The following is a 24,030-nucleotide window of genomic DNA, read 5'->3' on the forward strand; positions in this document are numbered from 1 at the left end:
CATGAGGAGACGACAGTGCAGCACCCAAGAATATTCCTCCACCTACAAAGCCCTAATACAATAGCAGTCCCTATGAGCAGAAATATGCCCAAGAAGAGGTGGGCAGTAATTTGCTAAAGGATGGCGCTTGATGCCATTACTCCTGTATGCACCAAGCAGTCCTGTGTGAGATTGTGTTTCCTGACAAACTGTGTTTCGCAGTCCTCCTCCCCAAGGGGTATCATGGGTCTGCCTCTGCCACCACAAGGCTTTGTATAAATTACACAATCTAGCTCCTGGCTGGTCAGATGTCAGGGGTGAAGCTTTTCCATTACAGTGCCCAAGCTTCCACACTACACAGATTCATGGAGGATAGGTCCATCAATGGCTATTAGCCAGGATGGGCAGGAATGGTGTCCCTAGCCTCTGTTTGCCAGAAGCTGGGATTGGGTGACAGGGCATGGGTCACTTGATGATAACCTATCTGCGCATTCCCTTTGGGGCACCTGCCATTGGCCATTGTCAGAGGACAGGATACTGGGCTTGATGGACATTTGGTCTGACCCAGTATGGCCGTTTTTATGTTCTAAAGAAATTCTCTGGTTTGAAAGGCTAAGAATGTCCCTGGATGACGGATGGGGCAGCTGCAGATCTCTTTCCGTTTCCCTCGTTGGTATACTTAGGGTACCATTATACAGGCCTGATTCTTGTTTACACTAATGCTGTGTTGCATGGCTCTAGCAGTGCGAAGGGGCCTAACCAGGGGTGTAAACAGAACTGGAATGAGTTCTGACTGATGGAATAAATTTGACTGATTGTACCTCCTCCCCGCTCTTCCCCCCATCCAGCTGCCACACCCCTTATTCAAAGGGAGGAAGGAAAAAAGAGGTAATGGGAGGACTTCAGTGTTCTAGCAACTGTCACCACGGGATTCCCAGACAGCTAGATTCATATCTTTCTTTCTGCTTCCTGCAGTCCACCAGTCTCTTCCTGGTGGATAGTCCTGTATTTCTTGATGGGAATAAAAAGCTTACTGAGTCACCCTCTTAGAGACCCTGCTGAGCACTGGATATAAAACCCAGGTCATAGCCACTTGCATTGGTTAAAGATCTTGTGGCACAATCAATGAGCTTACAGAAAGCGGAGGAGAATATTATAGTTCAGAGCAACACTCCCCTCTCACAAACTAGGCATCAAATTTGCCTACCTAAAATGTATCCAGAAAGCCACGTGCCAGCCTTGGAATAAGGTCAGCCTTCACTTATGAACAGTGAGCCCCGAGAGGCCTAAGGGTTCTTTTTAACAGCATATAACCTTGAAAGGTCAGGTGCTGGTAACATGCTGCTGTTCTCCATCTGTTGGTAGCTTGCATTTTTGCTAATGTGTTTCAAAAGACACGTTTGGTCTGAGGCATAATCCCACAGACTTGCAAGACTTCAGAGTTGACTCAGCCCAGTTGTCCTTGGGCATCTGAGCTGAGTGGATCACAAAATATTGAAGAGGTGGATGGCATTGTGGTGACATAAGCTCACTGTAAGTGTCAGCGCAAAGGGCTCTTCTCAGATAGATTGTGACATTAGCATGAGGAAGGTGCAAGGTTAGTATTAGGAATGGGTAAATGGATCTGGGAAGATGTGGGGCTGGATTTAGAAGGGCTCAGCACCCAAAATTTGGGCCAGATTTACAAAAGAGTTTGGCCCTTATTTCGGTGCCTGGATGGGAACCAGACTTACTTGGTCTTAGCAGCCAGCAGCTCCCATTGTGACCCTTGTGGCTGCATTTTTCCCCTTTTAAATATGGTCATTCATTAGGGCACTGGTTGGATCTATGCAGAGAGAACCAGGAAGTGGGGATGGTCGGGGATGAAGTAATGCAAACCAGCACTGAGTTAAGGACAATTATTTCTTAATGAAGTTAATTACTGGAACAGATTACCAGAGGACGTGGTGGAGTCCCTGTTGCCCAGAGTCTTTACTTGGAGATCAGATGTCTTTTTTTTTAAAAGGTATCTGTAATTCACCCACATGTTGTTGGTCTGGATGAAGGAGTTTCTAGGTGGAATCCTCTGGCCTGTGTTACGCAGCAGGTCTGATGAGACGATTCCACCAATCTCTTCTGGCCTTTAGATGGATACGTGAAATAATGTAAATGTTGACAATCCAGCGTTAGAGTGGGATAAAATTAACATAGAAAAGAGGTGTGTGTGTGTGTGTGTGTGTGTATTTGGAGGGATACTTCTTCTCCCTCCGAAGAAACATTTACGAATGAAAACCAACTGATACAAACCTTTAATCAGTGAGCTGTAGATTGATATTATCTGTGCTAGACATGAAACAGGGATGTCATTTTAGCGTTGTCCATTGTTCCATCTTTTCCTCTCTCCCTCTCGTCCCCTTGGCTCTGTTAAACGCTAGCTAAAGTACAGACAGATCATAACAGACAATGACGCCCATTCATTTTGTGCCATTTATTTCTCAGAGGCCTGTTGTTTTTTTTTTTTTCTTACTTAGAAGTTGGACAGCAGAAGGTCAAACGGAGACTGTCCTCCTTTTATGTAAACGTCTGCCACCAATGTGCAGACTGTCAGTTAACTTCTCTTCAACCATCGTGAATGCACGTTTTTGTAGGTAAACCCGCCCATGCAGCCGTTGCCCCGACAACACTGACTTGCAGCTAGTCCAGGGGGAGATTGGGCTCATTGCAAGAGCAAAGCAATTAGCAGCTGATCTGGGATGTCAGGGCTGGAGTTGCTGCGCTACAGAGCTCTTATCGCTGCTTCATGTGTGTGCTGCCTTGGGGTGCCTGTTTCCTGATGAGTGGCAGGCTCCCCTCTCGTTTTCCATGCCCCTCCTGGAGAGGAAAATTAAAATCCCTCATTTCTGACGGCAGTAAGTAACGCTTTGCCCTTATGTAGTAACATTGCTTCTCATTGTGATAATATTGTGGTCGTGAAAACAACGATCACAAAGACACTGTCGCCCCAGAAAGCACATGCAGTCTAGGATTTGGACAGTACACAACAGGTGAATATACGGACAAAAGAGGAGGGGAGGGGGAAAAATAGTTTGGAGGAGAAGCTAATGCTAGCGACGAACGCATTTGCATAGTACTTTAGTAATCACAGTGGTCGCGATAGTCACCAGTGATCACCGGCCTAGCCAATGGTTAATGTAACCATTTCTTATTTGAAAATAAGAATGGCCAGACTGGGTCAGACCAAAGGTCTGTCTAGCCCAGTAACCTGTCTTCTCAGATGCTTCAGAGGGAATGAACAGACCAGGCAATCGTCAAGTGGTCCATCCTCTGTCAAAGAATCCCAGAGTACTTTGGCAAGATGAATAAAATGCATTAATCCCCTTTTTGAGGATTTGGAAACTGAGGCACAGAGAGGTGATGGGGTGTATTTTTAAAAAAAAGCTGCCTCCTTTTCACAAGGACTGACATCCCATTAATTTTCAAGCTCCCATTGGGAGTGGGTACAGAAACGCCCAGATGCCATCGGAAGGGTTAGTTTCCTCATGGGATTTTTCACATTGACCAGAAGCAGCGGGTACTGGAAAATCTCATCCGACAACGAGCCTGTGAGATTTCCTATCCAGTTTCGGAGACTCAAGAGGCTCGGGGAATTTTTAGAAATGTGAACCCTGAAAAGCACATGTGTGGGTTGTGGCAGTGGCTGGAGAAGAACTCGCTCCACTTCAGATATGAAGGCATTGCCTTCTCTGCCCCCAAACGGTGTGTTTACAGTAAGATGACTCAATCTAGCGATCTCACTATAAAATCGTCGAGGAGACCAGGCTGTGTAATTTTTACTGCAGAGTAGCTACGCAAGGAACTACGCCAGGAGGGTGAGGGGGAGTTGAGACCTCACTTAGTTACAGTGTGGTGAAAACTACCTGTGCCTTGTATCCACTGGGATATTACTATGCATTCATGTACGTTACCTACGTCACTGTAAAAAACACCTTCTTTGGCAGGGAAGACTTGGCAGAGAGGAGCGTGGAGGGGCAATGAAGCTTGCCAATGCCTTTGCTGGAGCAGCACTGATGTCTGGGTTGTTTTTGTTGCTCATTTTTTCTCTATCTTAAATCAGTCTGAGGTTCCCTTTGGTTCAATGTGGCAGAAGTTCTGTGCTTACGAAGCAAAGATTTATACTCTGGTTTATTACATATTTATGAGCTTCGTGAAATCCTAAGAAATCATCTGTGAATATGATTTTGAATGTTTTCCCTTGCTGCCTGTAATAGTATTAATGCCCTTCCTGTGTTCATTTTCTATGAATGTTCTCATAAACAAGCAGGAATGTTTGTGGAAACAGTGATCTTTTGACAAATATTGCAGAATATAGTTGAGGGGAAAACATTCAAATTTGTTACTTGCAAGTATTTGTAACAGTAATCTGATTGGATAATCTAATCAGGGAACAGGAACATACCATTTGAATATGCATCCAATCAAAACAGCTGAGAATATAAAATATTTACAAAGAACTGCTTGCAAGCAAGCTACTACTGGACAATAATTATTCACATCGATTATTTTGCAAATAAATCATTCTGAATAGCTAATAACGTAAAAAAAGAAAACCGTGACCTAACGGTGCATAAACTGCCAAGAGAGATCTTGAATTCCTTAAATAAATGATTTGTTATAAATTGTTACTCATATCTAGTTCTATAAATACCTAGATGGATTGTGTTCGTTAAGCTTTCTGTGAACTCCAGTTTCAAAGCATCTTTAAAGATTCGGTTAGAAGGTTCGCTCCAGATTTATACTGTTACAGAATAAACATTTACAACCTGTCCAGAGAAATATATGTGGTGGTGTTGTCAAAAGGTTAGTTCGAGGCCAGAGCTTAAGACAACGACGGCGGAACATAGTGACTGTGAGGCCACTATTTATAGGGGCACGTGCTGTAATTTGCCTAAGTGGAATATGACATAATAGAAGCCTTTTGATTTGAAGTCACAAAATGAAAAGCTTGAGGGCAAAAATCACAATGCTACAAACTGCTGTGCGGTCTTTTAGAAAAACTGACTTCAAAGGTTTGATCCGAGCATGGTGATTGGAAAGCCAAGGACGACTAGAAGTCTATTGAAAAGAAAAGGCGTACTTGTGGCACCTTAGAGACTAACAAATTTATCTGAGCATAAGCTTTCGTGAGCTACAGCCCACTTCATTGGATGCATGCAGTGTCTATTGTGATGGGTTAGATAATTCATTCTCTCTGATAAACAAAGGCTAGTTTGAGGTCATCTGGATGCTGCTGCTGGCCATGAAGGTGGCTGATGCTGACAGGCTAGAAGAGACAGATTATGTAGAGCTGTACAAAGAAGTGCATGTATGTTAGTGATATGGTTGCATGTCATGCCGTGTTCTGCGAGTTTCCTATGAGATTGTGTGACCTGTGAGGGACAAATCTCTGAGCATTTGGTTGATGATGCATGTAGACGTCTGGATGTTTATCCAGTCCTCTCAGGCCTGGAAAACTCTAGAGAACAGAGGGGTAAGGCTGAGCTGCCATGAGAACCACCCGTCTCATAGTATTTCCTCTCTTCCGCTTCAGGCTGTTGTGGGAATGAGAACCTGCCAAGGCACTTGTGAAATGAAAAATGCTTTTAAAAATGTATCTTTGTCCTGGTGGGTTGCACTAGAGGATGCTTCTTCCTCTGTCGCCGTGCTAAACACCTCCAGTAAAGAACCCCTCATGTTTTTTTTCTGGTGTGCACAGACTGTGTAAAAACTTGGGTGTTGATAGTGTGATATTAAATGTATCTGGCTGGGATTCTGGATTGCTTCTTTGGGGACGTTTCCCCTTGAACTTCCTTGCAATGCAAAAACCGGGTAGCTGTTCTAAAGGTGTGTGTGGTGATAGGGCACCTCACAGCAAAGAGATGCTGTGTCATACCAGTTCTGTTACTGCTAGCCACACTGGCAAAAGGTCAAGGATTGATTATAGATGGATGATCCAAGGCATGAAAGGGTCAATTAATTAGTCAAGATTTGATGCAAAGAACATAAAAATATCAGGCCTATAAAGTACTTAGTCTGTTTATGACTCTTGCATCTTGCATATTCCAGATGACCTGGCATCAGGCATACCCATGTGCTTGCAGTTTTGCCCATCTGGCCTGTCTGCAGGGTCTGATCACCTGTCATCCCAGCTCTTTTCAGAACCAGGCTTCCTGCTTTTCAGTCATAACAGAAAATAAAGCTTCTGAACAGCCAGGTTCCATGTCACGTTCGTGGGAGGTTTGGTACAGCCAGAGAAAAACTCAGAATCACTTATGGAAGGGTTTCCTTCAGCCAGGTTTTTTTCTCCAGAAATAGAAAGAAGAGCTTTTCCAAGCCTGCCTCTTGCAAATCACCCAGGAAAGGAGCTGGTTCTTCCAGCCAGGTCTGCGTCCTGGGACAGTCTACATCAGATTTCCCATCCCACACCGGAGCCCCATGGGGCTTCGGTAATTCATGCGAGATGAGCTGAGGCACAGTTCCCTCCTGGGCAGGTTTTCTGGCCATTTCTGCATTGAAGAGAGACAGCTAAGCCATTTTCTTTTCTTGGGAAAAGTGTTAATCACGGATGGAGGTTTGCACGCTCCCTTATGAACAGGTGAGCATCACCTGGGGATGGATCCCAACTGGTCAGAGGAGATGGGAATGGATCTGTGTGGATCTTGGAAAGGGAATGGATTCTCCCTGGAGTTTGGCTATTGCCATGGATTGGGTGGATGTTGTCCCTTGCCCCTTGAGCAGAGGCTCTCACTATAACCAAGGTACAAGCGGACTTGGTTCAATTCATTGTGGGGATGGAGAGAGCTGCAATACCAGAAACAGATTTTGTTGCGTGGCATTGTGTCAGCAATGGGTGAGACAAATCTCACATGGAAAATTAGAACATCGTTTAGGAGACCGATGAAGGGACAGGTAAGCATTTCTCCTCTAGGTAGGTTTACCTCTGGCCTGTTTCAGTATGGACTGAAGCATGTTTGGCAGACAGTGTGAAAGTGGCTTTGTGTTATCAGTCCAGTGCCCAGTCGGCAGGTGGACATCAAACCATCACAACCAGCCCTGACTGATGGCCTCTCTGCTGGGATAGCCAGCAATGGTGACAAGGAGTGAATGCAATGAGACGCCATCAGATGGTTGTGGGACATCTACATAGAACACATCACTGGACATTGGCAATACCAAGAGGGATGAGCTGGAGTGCTGATGAGAAGCACAGTAAGGAAAGTAACTAAAAGATTTCCCTGATAGATTGTATTTCCTAAATGGACAACCTACCCTCATTCTCAATTACCGAGGGACAATCTCCACTCATTGATAAATTTTGCTTTCCACAACCAAATCTCTGTACAGCTTCTCATGAGTGTTCTACCCAAAAACTTGGATGCTAATATCTAAACTATATTCTTAAATGTATTCCCCTAAATTTGGGTTATTGCTGATTATGTACTCTATGTGTCATATGACTTTTAAAAATAAACTCTGTAGTTGTGGATAATCTAAGCACTATACCCAGATGTTCAGACACTCTGTTCTCAAGCTATGTCTAACATAATTTTTGTTTAACATTAGCTTTAATAAAATTTTTAAATATGGAAATGGAATTATCCTCTCACTTTTGCAGGGGTTTCCTCCAGATCAGAGGTGAGGCAGCATGCTCTCCAGTTGTGTCTGCTGTGCATATTTCCCCTGTGGGTAGCTCGAGGAGTCTGATCCTCGGGGCTGTCAATCTGACGCACACGAGAGAGCGTCTGTGCGTGAGAGTTGCAAGACAGCAGAATGGTGCTTCATCCGTTCCCTAGATACCACAGTGCCTGCAGCAAGCGACTCACAATGCATGTTAGGGAAGAGTCTGGCAAAGGATATTTGCAGCCTCAGACCTGGATCGGATGAAGTGGGGAATCCAACCTGGCAAGGCTGTGGAACTGAACTTGATGCTGGCAGCCCATCTTGCCAACGTGAAACAGTTAGAGGGGTCCAGCATTCCAGGCAAAGGATCCGGGCTGTCATCCTGTCCTGTGAAAGCACTTGCTGTAACTATACTCAAGCGAGATTAGGTTCAGTCTCCTTGGACATTAAGTACCCTTGACATTCCAGTGGGAAACTTGCCACCCTGCTCTAGGGGAAATGTGCTAATGCTCTGTAAACACACTGAGATAGCTACGTTTGACAGGTGGTGGCCTCCACAGGAAGAGATAAGGTGTGAGATAAGGCTTAAGACCTTGGTTCAGGAAAGCATTTAAGCCTGTGTTGAACCATAAGCACCCTTCTTGACTAGGGATGCTTTCCTGGGTTAGGAACCTAAATGATTAGGGACTAGGAATCTCTAAATTCTCCAGTTTGTGTTTTGCTTCCCATTTCCACCCCACATCTGGTTGCTTTTCTGAATGATGGTAACCCTCTGAGCTTTGTTTCCCTGCCCTGGTACCATGTCTATAACAGGAGTAGCTTCAATTCTATTCAAGGAAAAGGTTGCCCTGACAGCCAGTGAAGGTCCCTTGACTAGGAGGTGAGGTTTGGAAATCAGTAGAGCCACATCATGCTTTCAAGGGGCCTGGGAGTCAAATCCTTTCTTTAAAAATGGTCGTGCAAATGACAGAGTCCTGGTGGGAGTCTGGTCTAGAGTTTCCTTACCATCTTTTGGAAATCTTTGCTGTTGCTCCTATGTCACATATTGTGACAGCAGTGACATGGCCAGTATTTTCCCTTTTGAAGTTCAAGTCCCTCTCAGGTCCGAGGTTGAACCAGATTCAGTGCTCTGTGATAGGATTATCTATCCATTTCCACTGGGCTGTCAAGTAAGTTCTGCACAACTCACAATATTGTTTTGTTTTTACACATGGCTACATTTAAAGGGGAGTTTCTGAAAGTACTTTACCCAAAAACAACCCTCCCACCCTCTGTCTGTAAGTTCTCAGCTGGTTATGATTGATATCTGCTTTCTTGTCTGTAGTCTTGTCTGTAGTATGCACATTGGTTTGTGTTTTGCAGTTCTCTTCTGCACACATTTGACTTCTTGTAGGTTTGGTCCTGAGAACTCAAAGGTTCTGTGTTGCATATGCTAGTTTGTTTGTGTAGAGTTTCTCCTGTCTGATGGGCTGCTATGCACGGGTTTGTCTGTTGTGGTAGGGTTGCTGGCTGATGCACGCTGGTTGCTTGCTGTAGAGTTGTTCCTGGCTGACATTGATTTTCTTTTTTAATTGGGAGCTTAAAATAAAAAAAGCTGAAAACCACTGGTTTTGAGAAAAACCTCACAAATAATTTGTTAAAAATATAACTTAAAATGAAAGTGTGAGCTCTTCAGAGATGGTCTTGACTTTCTCTTTTTTTTTTTTGTGAGTTTCTGGGATTCAGGAGCACAATGATCCATTTCCAAGAGAATCAAGAAAGATTTCCACTCTTTAAAAACTTGCCAGTTGCCTTAGATGACTAAGCAATGTTCCTGCAAGACTTGCAGAATTCTACTTAGAACCTACAGACTAGCCACTCTTTAGAGTAAGGGGCAGCATGTAGCAGACCTGGGACCAGCTTGCCTCCTTGTTCTGTAATCTGTCCCAGCCCCAAATGCAGCTGGCTCACAGGTTGTAATGGGAATAGTTAAGGCTCTTCTCTCTCCCTGTCTGCCGAGCTGCATGGGCATGGGGAGAAGTAGCCCTGCTAAAGTTGTAGTCGCCTTGCTGCTGTGATCCGTGACATGGGTAACCTAAGCATAAGGGGGCACTGCATGGATGTGTAACACAGGGCACAGTTGTGCCCTGAGAGAAGTATAGAGAATGCTCTAAGTTCTGAGGCAGTTGTATTGATTTTTCCGCAGCAAAACTGACAACAGTCTTAAGGGTGTCTCCGACTGATGGGAGTAAACGCCTGTATAATTAATTTCCACTTGTGACCTTGGTCTCTACTGTGAAAGATTTATGCACTGTTCCTACACTGCACAAGCACCCTTGGTTAGCTGTCTTGACTTGGATCGACTTTCTTGTCAGCAGCAGAGCACTATTACAGAACTGGCCACTGAGGGTTTTCTTGCACCTTCATCTGAAGCATTCTGGGGCTTATGTCTGTTGCATGCAGAATACGGTACAAGATGGACCATTGATCTGATCCACTCTGGCCATTCTATGTTACTATTCTGTGTACATACCTTTGTACGTAACTATGGGCCTGAATCCTGCAATGCATATAACATCTCTTGCAAAACTCCGGAGCATCCTCAGAATTCACTGGACTCCTGTACCAGATCCTCAGCTGGTGAAAATCAGCATAACTCTGTTTCTCTAGCTACATATATTATGCACACATGTGAAATATTTATGGTAAAAGGACATTAAGGTGGGACATTCAAGCACTAAAAAGTTAGGAAGTGGCAGAATTAAGGTTGCCAGTGGAACTCTAATTTGGCCTGCTCGTGTGCATGTTGCAGTCTTGAATGACATGAACACATACAATTTTTTCCATATTCTGGCCACATGTAAGAACTGTCAGGGGATGGAGCATGCTCAGTCACAATGTGGAGTCTCCAAAAAACCGACAACTTGAGGCAGACACTTGGCATGGAAAATTTCAGCCCAAATGGTTAAAGTTTGATGAAGTTATAAGCAACTCAAAACAGGTCCTTATAATGGGAATGTTGAGTAACCTTAATAATAAGTTCTATCTGCTGCACCTATAACATGGCTCACCATATCCCATTAGAAATTTTCTCGTGTGTACTTGCATATCACACTTTCACAGCTCTCTCTCTCTCTGACACAGACACTCACAAATATCTCTTAACTGTCTCTTGAGGCTAACATAATGTAACGTTGCCAGTTGAAGAAGAAAATATTTACTTGCATTTGATGAAATTTGAACTAAAAATCATGCCTCTTAATAAAAACCTGGGGTTTGGATTCTGTGTTCTTCCCATATGTTTCTAATCTCTTGGGGGTTTTCAAATATGTGCCCAGAACACAGAACTCCTGACAAGTGCTTTCAAAATGCTGAATTTGCAGATGTAAAGAGATTTTGCTGTAGGGAAAATGAAATTTGAGAGTAAAATCCTTCCTTTACTGGGACAGAGGGCGGTGGAGCCTTAGTTTTTTTTTTTAAAGCAGAGCTACGAGCCATTAATTTTTTCCTCTAGGTGAAATAGCTATAGAGAAACTACTTGTATTTTTCTTTGCCTGTTTTACCGCAGCAGTTGGCCTAGCGATGGAGAACTAAGGGAATACAAAGCAGCTTTTTGTCAAGCTTAGTAATGCAGTCCTGGCCGCTGATGATCTTACCTTACACTGTAGAACTGTGAGTTGAAGTCGTTGATGGAAACATACCTCTTAACCCATTGTTTTCATAAAAGTCCAGAAAATGGATTAGGGGTTGTTTAAAATAAATATATAAAAATGGCCATGGGAATGAGGTGTCTGAGCACATTGTGCAGTGCTGGTTGTTGATTTAAGGCACACGCTCGCTTGCTCGCTCTCTCTCTCTCTCTCTCTCTCTTTTGGGTATTTTAATGATAATTTTTGATTGCTTTACATCTTCATGTTGGGCTGGCTTTTCCTTTTTGCAGCCCTTTCCACTTTGGCTGCTGCTGTGTTCTGGGAACAAAGTCCTATTCCAGCAAGCGGTTTATAATGTTTATACTTGCACAAAAGCTCAAGAATGCAGTCAAGTCCATATTAAAAGTGTTTGCACTTAAGAAGGCTTAGGTTTACATGCAAGCTAGGTTAGAAGTGGAGCATAGAGCTTGAAATAGAAGGGATCTTATGGAAAAAAAACTTCAAAATTTGCACTATTATTCCAAAGTGCTACAGCATACACTAGTGATATTGTAATGTTTCAGCTGTTGCTGTAATTTTGTGTGTGTGTGTAAATATATAAAATATGTTCATTTCCCCTTCTTTGCATCAATAAACCACATGCCCCTCAGACTGGGCATTATGTGAACCGCTGATGGAGTTAATTTAAAGCATCGCATTCATCCCATGTAGTATTATATTTGTCATTTGCATGGAGGGCGTGGAACTGCTTTTCCTAGACTGTCCTACTGGGGTCTTTTTACCCTTTTCAGACTCTGTCGACATTGCTGTTAAAATAATTCCCAGTTTAGTAAGCTGGGTCATTTGATAAGCAGACAGTGTTCTCTATCGATGCATAGAGAACACTGATTTAGTTGGGGATTGGTCCTGCTTTGAGCAGGGGTTGGACTAGATGACCTCCTGAGGTCCCTTCCAACCCTGATAGTCTATGATTCTATGATAGTACCGTGCTTGTGGGAGCTGGGAGGAGCATGACTGCTCTAACATGGTCAGTGCTCCCAGTCATGTTGCTTTTGGAGGTGTTTGTGTTATTTGCTGGGGAGTATTTTGTGTCACCCTCTCTGATGATCCACAGAGAATATAATCAAAAACAACGAGGAGTCCTTGTGGCACCTTAGAGACTAACAAATTTATTTGGGCATAAGCTTTCGTGGGCTAGAACCCACTTCATTGGATGCATGGAGAATACCAGCTGTTCCAGCCACCAAATACAGCGCCTTACCTCAAGCTCTAGTAGATTATGCTTTTAACTCGGGGGATCTGCTGTGTTGGCTGAGCTGATGGGCATCATATCTACACTAAGCTGTATTGTAGCCAAACGTTTCCCAGACACGTTACCCACATGTCAGCCCCATTAGAAGTAGCAGTGATGGGCCCACTGCTGTAGGCAGGCCTCCAGATTTTATTCAGCATTTTAAACATCACGTTCACTCACTTGTTCAGATCAGGACTATGAGTAGACTTGGATGGATTAAATTTTCATCGGTAAATGCTGGTAAACATTGATTTCACCAAACACACACAAACCCACGAAAAACTATTTCCATCAATAATAATTGAAATTTACAGATAGGCAAAGTAAGAAAAATGTTACTTGGGAACTTATGAGTATGATTTAAGGATGTTAACTTTGTCTATTTTGACAATTTGTGTTTTAATGTTTACAAAGCTTTCATTTTTTGAATCTCAACATCTACTGTCATTAAGTAATTGTCTGATTCCCCTCATTCTTTCCCGAACAGTGAAAATTTAAATCAATACAAATAAAAAATGCTTAAAAATAAACATTGATATTATCCATCAGTTATTTTTAAAAAATTGAATTCTGACATGCCTAACTATAAGACACAGCACCTAATACATCAGTGGATGCCAGTATTTTGCCTACATCAGCCCTTCCACCAGTGAAACTGAACCACTGGGGAATCATAGGAAAATTGATCTAGCGTAGATAAGGCCAGAGAGAAATGTAGACTGTCTGGCACAGCAGAGAAACCAGATGCCCCTTGTAGTCCTGCCAGAACCACCTGTTTTCTAAGCAGCATGTTTCTTAAGGACTTCTTTCTCCACCCTGCTCCCCTTTAAATTCCTGAATCTTAATCAGCAATAGGTCGTTAATCTGCATCACCTGGGTTCTTCCACTGGTTTGGTAAATTTCTGAACAAAAAAATGTCCTCCCAGCCCTAGACACTGTTTGTTGACCTGGAAAGGCAAGTTGCCCACTGTAAGTAATGTTTACTAATGTATGATCATGACAGCCACTGATTAAACATAATACACATAACCTTGCATCTAAACACTGCATCCCTTCAACAGCCAGTGAAGTTCAGGGTCAAACAAGGTTAAGTACCATTGCCTCAATACATAAAACAACCCCAGAGCTTTTCAGGGTCTTTAAACTGGTGATTAGACGTGTCTTCTTGAAAGGATGAAAGTTTCAATTAGGCAAAGTGCCTGGGGGATAAATCAGCTTTGGCATCAGAGGAAGCTTAAGTTTCTTGGATCCAAAAGGAGAACCAGAGCAAGGAGGATGGAGACCAATTATCATTTTTAAAATACCTTAAATAGTCTGAGGATTTGAAAACATGTTTCACTGTTGAGACAGGACTTGGGAAAATGAAAGCACTTTGTTATGTGCCATATCTCACCCCTTCTACCTTGTTGCTTCCAAGGATGCTATTGGACTTCTTGTTGTCAAGAAAAGCAGATGCATGTAACAAGCCAGCCTCTTTGAGGTTGCGCTCAGTTAACTTGGAAAAAGCATAGCTTGGTGGCATTGTCATCCAGTGGATTGGGTACTGGATTGGGAACTGGGAGACTTGTTTAATTCTTGGCTCTGCCAATGACTTGTTGTTTGAACTCAATCAAGTCATTTCATCTTTCTAGGCCTCTGTAAAATGAGGATACTTCCCTTGTTTTCTAAAGTGATTTGAGCTCTCTAGATGAGCTGAGTATTGTCATGGGATGATGGTTAGGTGGTGGAAAACAGAGTGGAGGGATGATTGAAAAGTTTGGATGGGGGCATTGCCTGTGGTGAGAGGAGGACTTGGGCTCTGTGGAGCTAGGTTTTTATTAGGATCTCAGGAAAGGAATTGGGAATGATGAATGGGTTTGACAAACTCAACTGTTTGGAAAGGCAACCAATTTTTCATCCAAACTTTTTTGGAGAGGTGGATGGGCCCTTTAATAGTCTGCAGAGCACCATTGTATAAATAATCCATAATCCAGATGAATACTCTGGATACTGTGCTTGAAAGGGGTGCTTGGAATGAACTCTGCTGTGCTGTTTAAATCAAGCCCTCACCTTAAACTCTGACTTCAGATTCAAGCTCCTTCAAGTTCTGAGGCTGTCCAGAGCTGGGGCTTTGGCTTGATCCAACTGTTGATTGTACATTATTCACGATCAGTCAAAAATGTTGTTATGAAAGTTGAGATTGCAGAAAATTCTGCTTAGCTTGAAGAGGGAGGGATAGTTCAGTGGTTTGAACATTGGCCTGCTAAACCCAGGGTTGTGAGTTCAATCCTTGAGGGGGGCATTTAGGGATCTGGGGCAAAAATTGAGGATTGGTCCTGCTTTGAGTGGGGGGTTGGACTAGATAACCTCCTGAGGTCCCTTCCAACCCTGATATTCTATGATTCTATGAAATTAGCCCCATGTCAATCTGCATGGTTGCTGTACTAATTATTTCCTTCGGTCCCTCATCTTGAGTCCGTGTTCCACATTAGGATCTTGGCAGGATGAGAGGTTTCCTAAGAGGAGATTACCAGAGACAGAACAAGCCTCTTCTTCTCAGAAAAGAGTTGCTTGTCCTTTGATGCCAATAAACCGGTCCATTGCTGTTATGATTATAATTTGTGTTATAGTGTCACACAGAGGCCCCAGCTGGAATCAAGGCCCTAACTGGGCATTGCACAAACATGTAGGAAGACACAGACTGTCCTGAAGAGTTTGCTGTCTAGGGTGACAAATGGGTCATGACGGGTGGGAGGAGAGGGATACCTTCCAATGCTTACAGCAGCTATCAATAGACCAAGTGCTAAGTATTGTCATCTGCCCCTCCAATTTAACTGGCCTAAATTGGCTGTTTTCTTACAGGCCTCACAGAAGAGTTGGGTCTTGAGGAGTGATTTGAATGAGGGGGAGGGTAGAGGCCTGGAGGATGAGGCAGGACATTCTATGCATAAGGAACAGCATTGAGGAGGGCATGAAGATATAGGTGTGAGACGCTGACCAATGGGCAGATGAGGCTGGCATGGTTGGTGGAGGAGAGTGGTGATGTGAGACAAGCAGACAGGTATGGAGGGGTGGAGTCCTGAAGAATCCAAACACCTCCTTGCACAAAAATAAGAGCAACTCCACCTCCAGGCGTGGGGAAACTTTGGCAGGAAGAGGAGGCTGCTTATGATGTAACTGGGGTTTCGTAGCTGGCAAGGTGGAGAAGAGTCTGTGAGCTGGGGGGGACCATCTTCTATGGGAGGGGAAAAGATGGATTTCCCCACTCCGCTGAAGACTCAAGAACCACAAGCCAAAGCAGCAAGGAATTAATAGATCCCACTGCCATAGGCCAGTGGGCTGTTCTCTGGGATTACAAAACAGGAATGAAGAAAAGAACCCGGGAGTCAAAGAATGTGTAGTTTACTTATCTTTAAGGGGATCCTTGTTTGACCAGGTCATAACAGTGCTAATGTAAGGCAAGGCTAGGGTCAAAGCTAATGGGGGCGGGGGAGGGTTGGTTCAAAATAGGGATACAAAAATAGGTTGGAAATCTAATGAGGACTGGGTTTCACCTGGTTTTTTCCCTTCTATGTCCAGCTGCAGCTCGGCTCTGCAGAGGCAATGGGAAGAAAGGAAAGGTGTTTAAAATAGAGCTATCCCCACCATTTACAGACTTCAAAGAAAGGTTCCATATGATGCTATTGTGGTTTTAGTCAAACTAGCATCCCCATTGGAAGCGCCTTGATATGGTTCCTACAAAAGAAGAGGGGCAGAGAATAGTTCCTCATTTTAGTGCCAAAAGGCCAGAATGGAGGCCATTTTTTTTGGTACATCCAGCCATCTGGGAAAGGGGGAATAACCGAGATCTCAAGATAAAGCCGTTTCATCCAGTTTGTTCAGATAAGCATGCAAACATCTGGGTTCTATTTATCCAAACCTCTGAGTTTTTTGAAGTTCACTCATGGCTGCTTCTGACTCATCAAGTTTTCAGGGCTGATTTTTCATACACTGGCTTCCGTTTCTGTACTCTCATTGATCTGTGGCTCAGTTTAGGTTATTTAGATGACATTGCAGCATAGGAATTTCCACAGAGTGGCAAATGGCCCATCTACCTGCCTCCAACAATTGCCAGTAGCAGCTGATCTGGAGAAAGATGCAAGAAGTCCTGAGGAAGGCAGTTAGGGAATATCCTGCCCACAGGAATTGTTTCTTCCTAATCCCATTAATTAGAATTTTGCTTATGCCTGGAACTGGAGGATTGGCACCTTACTGCACCTGCAAATCAGGTGTTTAGACATCGAACCTATTCCCACAGAATTTCAGCTTGATAAAAGGAGACTGGACTGAGATCATGATGAGAAACTGGCTCCCTGTTTCCTTCTCCATTGACTTGTTGTCTGTCAATTTAACTCTGATGGGAGTAACACTTGTAACCACTCACAGTCCTCGAATTATCACAGCTGTTACTTCCCAGGCAGAGGGAATCTCTATCCATAAGCCTGTGCTAATGACACGTTTTATCAAGTGGAACATCAGAGGGCTGGCAGAGAATCCTTGAGACGTGGATTAGGGTTTAAAGAGAATCTCCAGTGGCTGGGTTTTCAAAGCATTCACTTAATCATGGAAACACATTGATCCACTGCCAGTCTGTAGCCATGTGACTTGGGCTGCATTTATAGAACTAATATGTCTTCCTATAATGATGATAATTAATAAAAAAACCAGCAAAATCTAAAATCCTTCTAATTCCTTTTCAGATTATTTTTTAAAAAGTCATTATGCTTCTTAGCTCTGTGGTTATTCAGAGAAACTTAACTTAAATATGGGAATCTAAAAAACCACTTCAGGCAATATTTTTTTATTGACCTTAGAGTCCCTAAAACTGTTGTGGTAATGCACTAAAACAACAGTCCCGTTAATTACTAATAAATTGCAGTGAGAGTCCCAGAGAAGAGCAGTATTTATGACATGGGCAGCGATGCCAAATGAAGTCACTCCTGTTATTCTCTCCAGCTGTTTTTGTTGAACCAAGGTGCGGGCGTTGATATCATTGGGAGTGATGTGACACTGTGGCACACATGTAAGATGAGCACAGAAAACGATCCAAAAAAGCTGTTTTAACATTTTCCAGCACTGTCTGGAAGCTGCATGATGGGAACTAATCCATACATGAGTCACCCAAGCATACATGGGTATTATACAATAAATGTCAAACAGATCCATCTTGGTCAGACCATCAGTACAAGGAGCAGGGGTGGGACTCTGGTAGGGTATGTTTTTTTAAAAAAAAATGTATATATATGTAATTTTCAAAGTGCTTTTTTTAATTGAAATTCTGTTCTACTTTTTTGATGAACTGGAAATTTCTATGAAAATATCGTCAACATTTTGGTTTTCTTCCAACCAGTTCTTCAGCTGGTTGGGAAGTGGGACTTGAAGTTGACCCTTTTTCCCTCTTTAAATTCAAAATTTTGTCAAAATTGCAAAATTTTGAACGTCTTTGACCCTGACTGCTATTGGGTCGTCAGTTTGGTGGAGTCCATCCATTTCGCAGCAAAGAAGAAACCACACCAGAAAAGACACAGCTGCAGTTGGCACTACCTGGCATCCTTGTTGGGAATCTCATCAAAGACCAAAGACTGAAGGAACCCTGGAGACTCATTTACCTTTATACCCCTAAAACTAGCCTTCCTTCCGGGACGTCGAGGGGGTGGTCTGAGCACTGCTGCTACCAGTGTTGTCCCCGTTTGGTGCAGAAATAAAGAATGCCATTGGTGCCAGGTGGCACTTTTCACCGCTATATTTGGCAGTTACTTCACTGTTGTGATCATACTGGGCTTTTCACATGTCACTGCTCTCGGATGCAACTTTCAAAATCACCTAAATCATTTCGGACCTATTCTTTAATTGTGACGTAGGGCCAGATTTTCAAAGGTTTTCAGGTGCCTAAAGATGCAAGGAGGTGCCTTATAGGATTTACAAAAGTACCCCTGGCTTTCAGTGGGAATAAAGTGTCTAACCTGCTTAGAGGCTTTTGATAATCCCAGTAGCACCTATCTCCGTCTTTAGGGGCCTGAATACTTTTGTAAATATAACCAAGAAGGGCCTAAGTCTCACTGACTTTCACTGAGATTTTGGCTGCTATGTGCCTAAGTCACTTTTGAAAATAGCACTTTGGCTCCTAAGTCACTTTTTATTTTTATTTTATTTTTTTTACCCATCGTTACCCCTTCAGCAGCATTCCAGCACAAATGTAAGTTACACATCCTGCAAAAGAGGTAGAAAGCTTTAGGCTACGGCAGACAAAGTTAATCTGTGGCATCTTCTTTATCACTGCTCCTGTTGAAGAAAGCTGATACTGACATGGAAAGAGAAGAGGTTTGAATATTCTGTGCAACTGTAACAGTCAAACAAATTGACTCTTCAGAGCAGCAAGAGGAATGGGAGCAGAGCCGGCTTGCTGCTTAGCCCACAATAAGGTGGGGGAGGCAGCTATTGGTCTGCTAGTATTTATTACTTGAGAGGACACACTTGAGAGGACACAAAGGGCCTCTGAACTTCCTAGCACGGCTTGCTCCAGTTAAAGTCAGCTTCTTAAATCAAAGAAACAGGGCTCCCAACAGCTGAGCTGTGTGCATCTTTTCTGAAACCCAGCTCCTTCGTTTTTATTGCAGGCTAAATTAGTCCATTTTATTGTTTGGCACTGAGGGATGAGGTCAATTGACTGGGATTCCTGCTAACAAGATTTTAGTTCTGTCTGCCTTTTATGCGTGTGAACGTGGGGGGCTCCATTAAAGCCTTGCAGTTGTCACTTGCAAAGCGGAGAGAAAGATGAGATACCTAGGAACACCTTGGGACTCTCTCCCCTTCCCCACAATTGAACTGTTCAGCCCATCTTGGTGCACCTGAAGTCTGGTTAGTGTCCCAGCACTCCGATGCCTCCCAGAATATTTTCACATGGAATTTCCCGCTGTCTTCATACAGTTGAACACTACTGCTATTGGACCGAAAAATAAGATACCTAGGAACACCTTGGGACTCTCTCCCCTTCCCCACAGTTGAACTGTTCAGCCCATCTTGGTGCACCTGAAGTCTGGTTAGTGTCCCAGCACTCCGATGCCTCCCAGAATATTATCACGTGGAATTTCCCGCTGGTTTCATACAGTTGAACACTACTGCTATTGGACCGAAAAATAAGGTCACGGAGGAGAGGTCAGCAGAGCTGGGAGCAGGATCTGGTACCAACAACAAGGGGAAAGTGAGAATGTTAGGCAGAGAAGATTGGGTTTGAGAAGGATGTTAGAAAGGAACGGACACAGTGAATTCTAGAGGAGTTTAGGTTGGCAAAGCTGACACCTCCTTCTGACCCCTTCAGTGTGTTAATTACACCAGTCTAGACTCAGAGATTCCCTTAGACTCTGAACCTGAGTCTGACTTCAGAGGAGTCTGATCTGGTATGCATTATGTGCTGAGGGGACTCGAAGAAGGTGCAAGTTACATCAGCTTAGATTCATTTCTGACCTTGGCCCATTAATGCATCTACAGGAAAATTGGCAGCAGATCCCCTTGATTCGTCAGACTAAAGAACTGACTTTAAACCTCCCTTTGGCTGTGGAAAAACAGCTGAGGATATGAGCCAGGGTTCCTCTCCATACTTAGCTCAGCATTCCTCTGCCACTCAGACTAAAAGCAGAGTGAGCCTTAACAAACGCTGCTCTGCTTAACCTACTGGTCTGTACTTAGCTGGCGAACCCTGCTGAGGTTACCTCCTTTGCGTTATCTGTCTCTAGGGGAAGGAGAATTTAGCCTGTATTCTATAAGTGGCTTGAACTATCAGCCCCCCTTGAGGTGTAAATCCATGCTTATCAGAAAGGAATAGCTTTCAACTTTCCTTCCCTGCCTCTTGTAGAAGAACATCAAGTCTGGGTTTTGTTGCTGGTTTACTATTAATAACAATCAATAATTTAGTTATATAAACTTTCCCGGGCAATGCTAGAAGCCCAAACCCAAAGCCTTATGGCAGTGCATGGGAACCAGTTGTAACAGCCAAGCTGAATGAAGTGCAAAAGGATAAAAAATAAATAAATGGTCATTTATGGGCCTGATTCATCGGGGGGTGGGGGAGAGGGCTTTCCCAGATTCCAGTGTAACTGAGAAGGGAGGCAGGGATGGAGGGTTTTGTGGTTAAGGCACTGGAGTGGGAAGCAGGACTATGGATTTCTGTTCTTGGCTCTGTTGCTGATTCCCTGTGTAACCTTGGCCAACCAACTTTGCTCATTCAGTGCCTCATTTCCCCATCAGTAAAATGGGGGTAATATTCCCTGCCTGACAGTAATGTTATGAGTAGAGCTGGTTGAAAACTGGTAACAATGTTTGCCTCTGAAAAAGGAGGGCAAAACAAACCCCAACATTCTGGCAAAATAACAGAACACTTCAAACATTTATTCACCAAAGTAGAAAGTGGGGGGAGCGGGATAAGATGGGGGTGAGTGAGTGGGGAAAAAAAAAGAAACAAAATTCACTTTGGAAAACCATGTGTGTATTATCTCATTGAAAATTCAGGAAATGTTGTTGATAAACAAAAATGTTCATTTTTTTTAAAGAAAAGGTTTGATCAGAAAGAAACTTACAAATGATGAAAAATTTAAACGAGCGCTAGTTATGAGGATACGTGTGTGAGTGTTTCAGAGCTGCTCGCATACGCCTATGAGGAGTGACACGGAAATGGATATGTTCCCCCTTTGCTGGAAGGCCTTAAACTGCTTGGGGCAATGTCAAATTAGGGCAGAGTGGGGCTTGACCAGCCAGCAGATGCATAGAATCAGCATATCTCCCAGGGAGCTCTCTGTTGGCTCATCTCCAATGGAACCCTGCCAGAAATTTAAGCTGTGTCCTTCTGGAGGAGCCCGTGGTGGCTGCAGAGCGTGCGTGTGCTTGTTTGCATTCGGCGGGTTTGCATTCCTCCTCTGGCACAGCTGCTCCTGTGAATGCAGAGGGTTCAGGCTGCATTCACAAAGGCAGATCTGGCCCCGGGTGTTTAAAAGCATGTTCCAGTTTTCCTAGGGGTTTTCAGACATCCTGGCTAGACTCCATCCCTGGCTTCTGGTTCCCATTACAGGACCACATCATCCGCCCAGGTTGGTTTTTTTTGGTAAGGCTTTCTTTTTCTGCAGCTTTAACAATGTTTTCTGCTATTAAATAAACCCTCTTTCCCTAATTTAAAAAAAATCAGTTCTAATCATCTGAGCAACAAAGCATCTGTCTATTGATTAAACTCTTGCTCTGTGTTTCAAAGTAAAACGGTGGTTCTCTATAAAAGTAAGTCCTATGTTTTGAGCTCATTTTTAGGCTATGGATATTGTGTGCCTGGTTCATTATGGGCTGAACAGTCCTTAAAGCAGGCATGATTCCTAACAAACCTGCAAGGTGCCTGATTTCAAACAGGCCATGTCTAACTTGTGAAGTTTTTTTGGATGTCGGTGTTTCTGTTCCTAGTGGAGTGGTGATAATGTAGAAAGAGACTGGAAATAAATGTCAGTCTGTTTAGAAATCCCTGGATGACTCACAAGTCCAGCTGGATGAGCGATGTGATTAGATCCAGACTGGGATGTGAAGGAGGTCATTTACCTAGGACACTCCTCATCCAAAGCACAGGGAGCCCTTTGACAGGGAAGCTTGCATGTCCCTTGTCTGTATGGTACCTGTCTTGTGGATGTCATTGTCGAGGGCTGTCAGCAGCACCAAACTAGCAGGGAAAGGGATGAGGCTATCCAGGAGATGCCGAGGTGGTGACCTCTCTCTAGATGCAATATCTTCTTGTGATAATGCATCTGGGAATGACAAGCAAAGCGCAGTCACTTCACACCCTTGTAAGCAGCAAGGGCTAAAGCAGATACTCGATGTGCACCCAAGGATAACGGGTTTTGCTGGCTGGCCTGTCTCAGACCAAGTTCCTGAACAATCCTACCTTACTTGAGTGGGGGAGACTAGGTAGCCTAATAGGACTCTTCCTTCTCTAATTTCTTGGTCCATCATTGGGTCTTTTGTCTGCATAAGGACTGAGTACAGACTTCAGTCTTTGGGCCTGTGGTACTATGACTACGTGTGTCTTTGTTGTCTCATGCTTCGAGCTTCAGCTGGTCACCTGTAGGGGTCAAGAAGGGATTTTTCCCCCTCTGTGTATTCTGAGGTTTTCTGTCTCCTTCTTCGGAAGCATCAGAGATGGCCACAACTGAAGATGTGGCACTGGATGGGAATTCTCTTCCTTGGGTGCCTGGCTGGTGGGCCTTGCTCACGTGCTCAGGGTCTATCTGGTCACCTTATTCAGGGTTGGGAAGGAATTTTCCTCCTGCTCAGATTGGCTTGGCTGTTTTGTTTTTTGACTTCCTCTGCCACATGGGGCGTGGGTTACTTGCTAGGATTATTTGGGTATATCTTACGTAATTCCCTGCCACTGCAAGGGCCCTCCTGTTCTCTGCCTGTGGCACACAGTAGTTTAGCCTCCTGAGGGCTGTAATACGTCAGTGTAATTTCGGTTGTTGGGTTACTGTGCGGGTGGTGGCGGTGGCCTGTATTATACAGGAGGTCAGACTAGTTGATCCAATAGCCCCTCCTGGTCTTAAACTCTGACTCTTTGACTTATGTAGGACTTCTTTCTTGTTTTTATTCCCCCAGGGGGACATCCAGCAGCTCCTGGTCGTGGCAGACCCCAGGGCAGCCTATGATTATTGTGAACACTACAGCCCTGACTGCGACACAGCCATTCCTGACACCCCCCAGTCTCAGGACCCTAACCAAGATGAATACGTAAGTAGAAAGGAAGAACCTCCACTTGTGCAAGCATGAAACCTTTGGGGTAACTGCTTAATGCTCCCACGAGGTATCCCGCCTAGAAGGGACACCCAGGATGGGTACCAATGCACCACGCTCTGTAGGGGGAGTTTGTTCAGGAGAGGAAGAAGGAACACAGGCCAATAGTGGTCAGGGCAGAAGCAGTCGTGATCAAAGATGATAAGGAAACCAGGAAATGTAAGAATAATGAAAAGCAAGCAAGGGTTTCCAGGGACAACTGCAAGGGAAATAAATTAATATTAATTGGGGAGCAGACTAGCCGTAAATAAGCAGATGCACTGTTGCTATGAACTGAGATAGCACGTGTGCACTGTTTCATATTTAACTTCCGTTTAGTTTTACTGTGAATCTCTCAATAAGTCACTGGCCTGTCTTGGATTGCTTTCCCCACCCCCTGTGGTTGCAAAAATCTGTTGCCTAATAAAACAGTGGAAGGGATCCTGGAGCATGGAAGATGAAACCCTGCCAAGGTAGGTCAACATTTTGGCCTTGTAACCTTGAGAATTTTTTTCTTTAAGAGCTTGAATCCAGTTTACAAGACCGGGCACCCAATGCTACATGTGAGTGCTCGGAACAACCTCTGAAACCTCATGGTCAACATGGCTTAGTGGATCAGGTACAGGGCTAGATCTCAGGAATTGTAGGTTCTAATCCCAGCTTTGTTGCTGATTTGCTGTGTGA

The 24,030-nt window shown here is 43.9% G+C and overlaps 1 protein-coding gene across 1 annotated transcript in view; it reads left to right on the forward strand.

Moving 5' to 3' along the window:
- Positions 1-24,030, forward strand: part of COL5A1 (collagen type V alpha 1 chain) — a 244,255-nt gene that overhangs the window by 85,204 nt on the left and 135,021 nt on the right. Inside the window, exon 5 of the mRNA XM_077835961.1 lies at positions 23,173-23,304. Coding sequence (XP_077692087.1) covers positions 23,173-23,304 — 132 coding nt within the window. The remainder of the gene's footprint in view (positions 1-23,172; positions 23,305-24,030) is intronic.

Source organism: Eretmochelys imbricata, chromosome 16 (genome assembly GCF_965152235.1).
Source record: "Eretmochelys imbricata isolate rEreImb1 chromosome 16, rEreImb1.hap1, whole genome shotgun sequence".
In the NCBI taxonomy this organism is placed as follows: domain Eukaryota; kingdom Metazoa; phylum Chordata; order Testudines; family Cheloniidae; genus Eretmochelys; species Eretmochelys imbricata.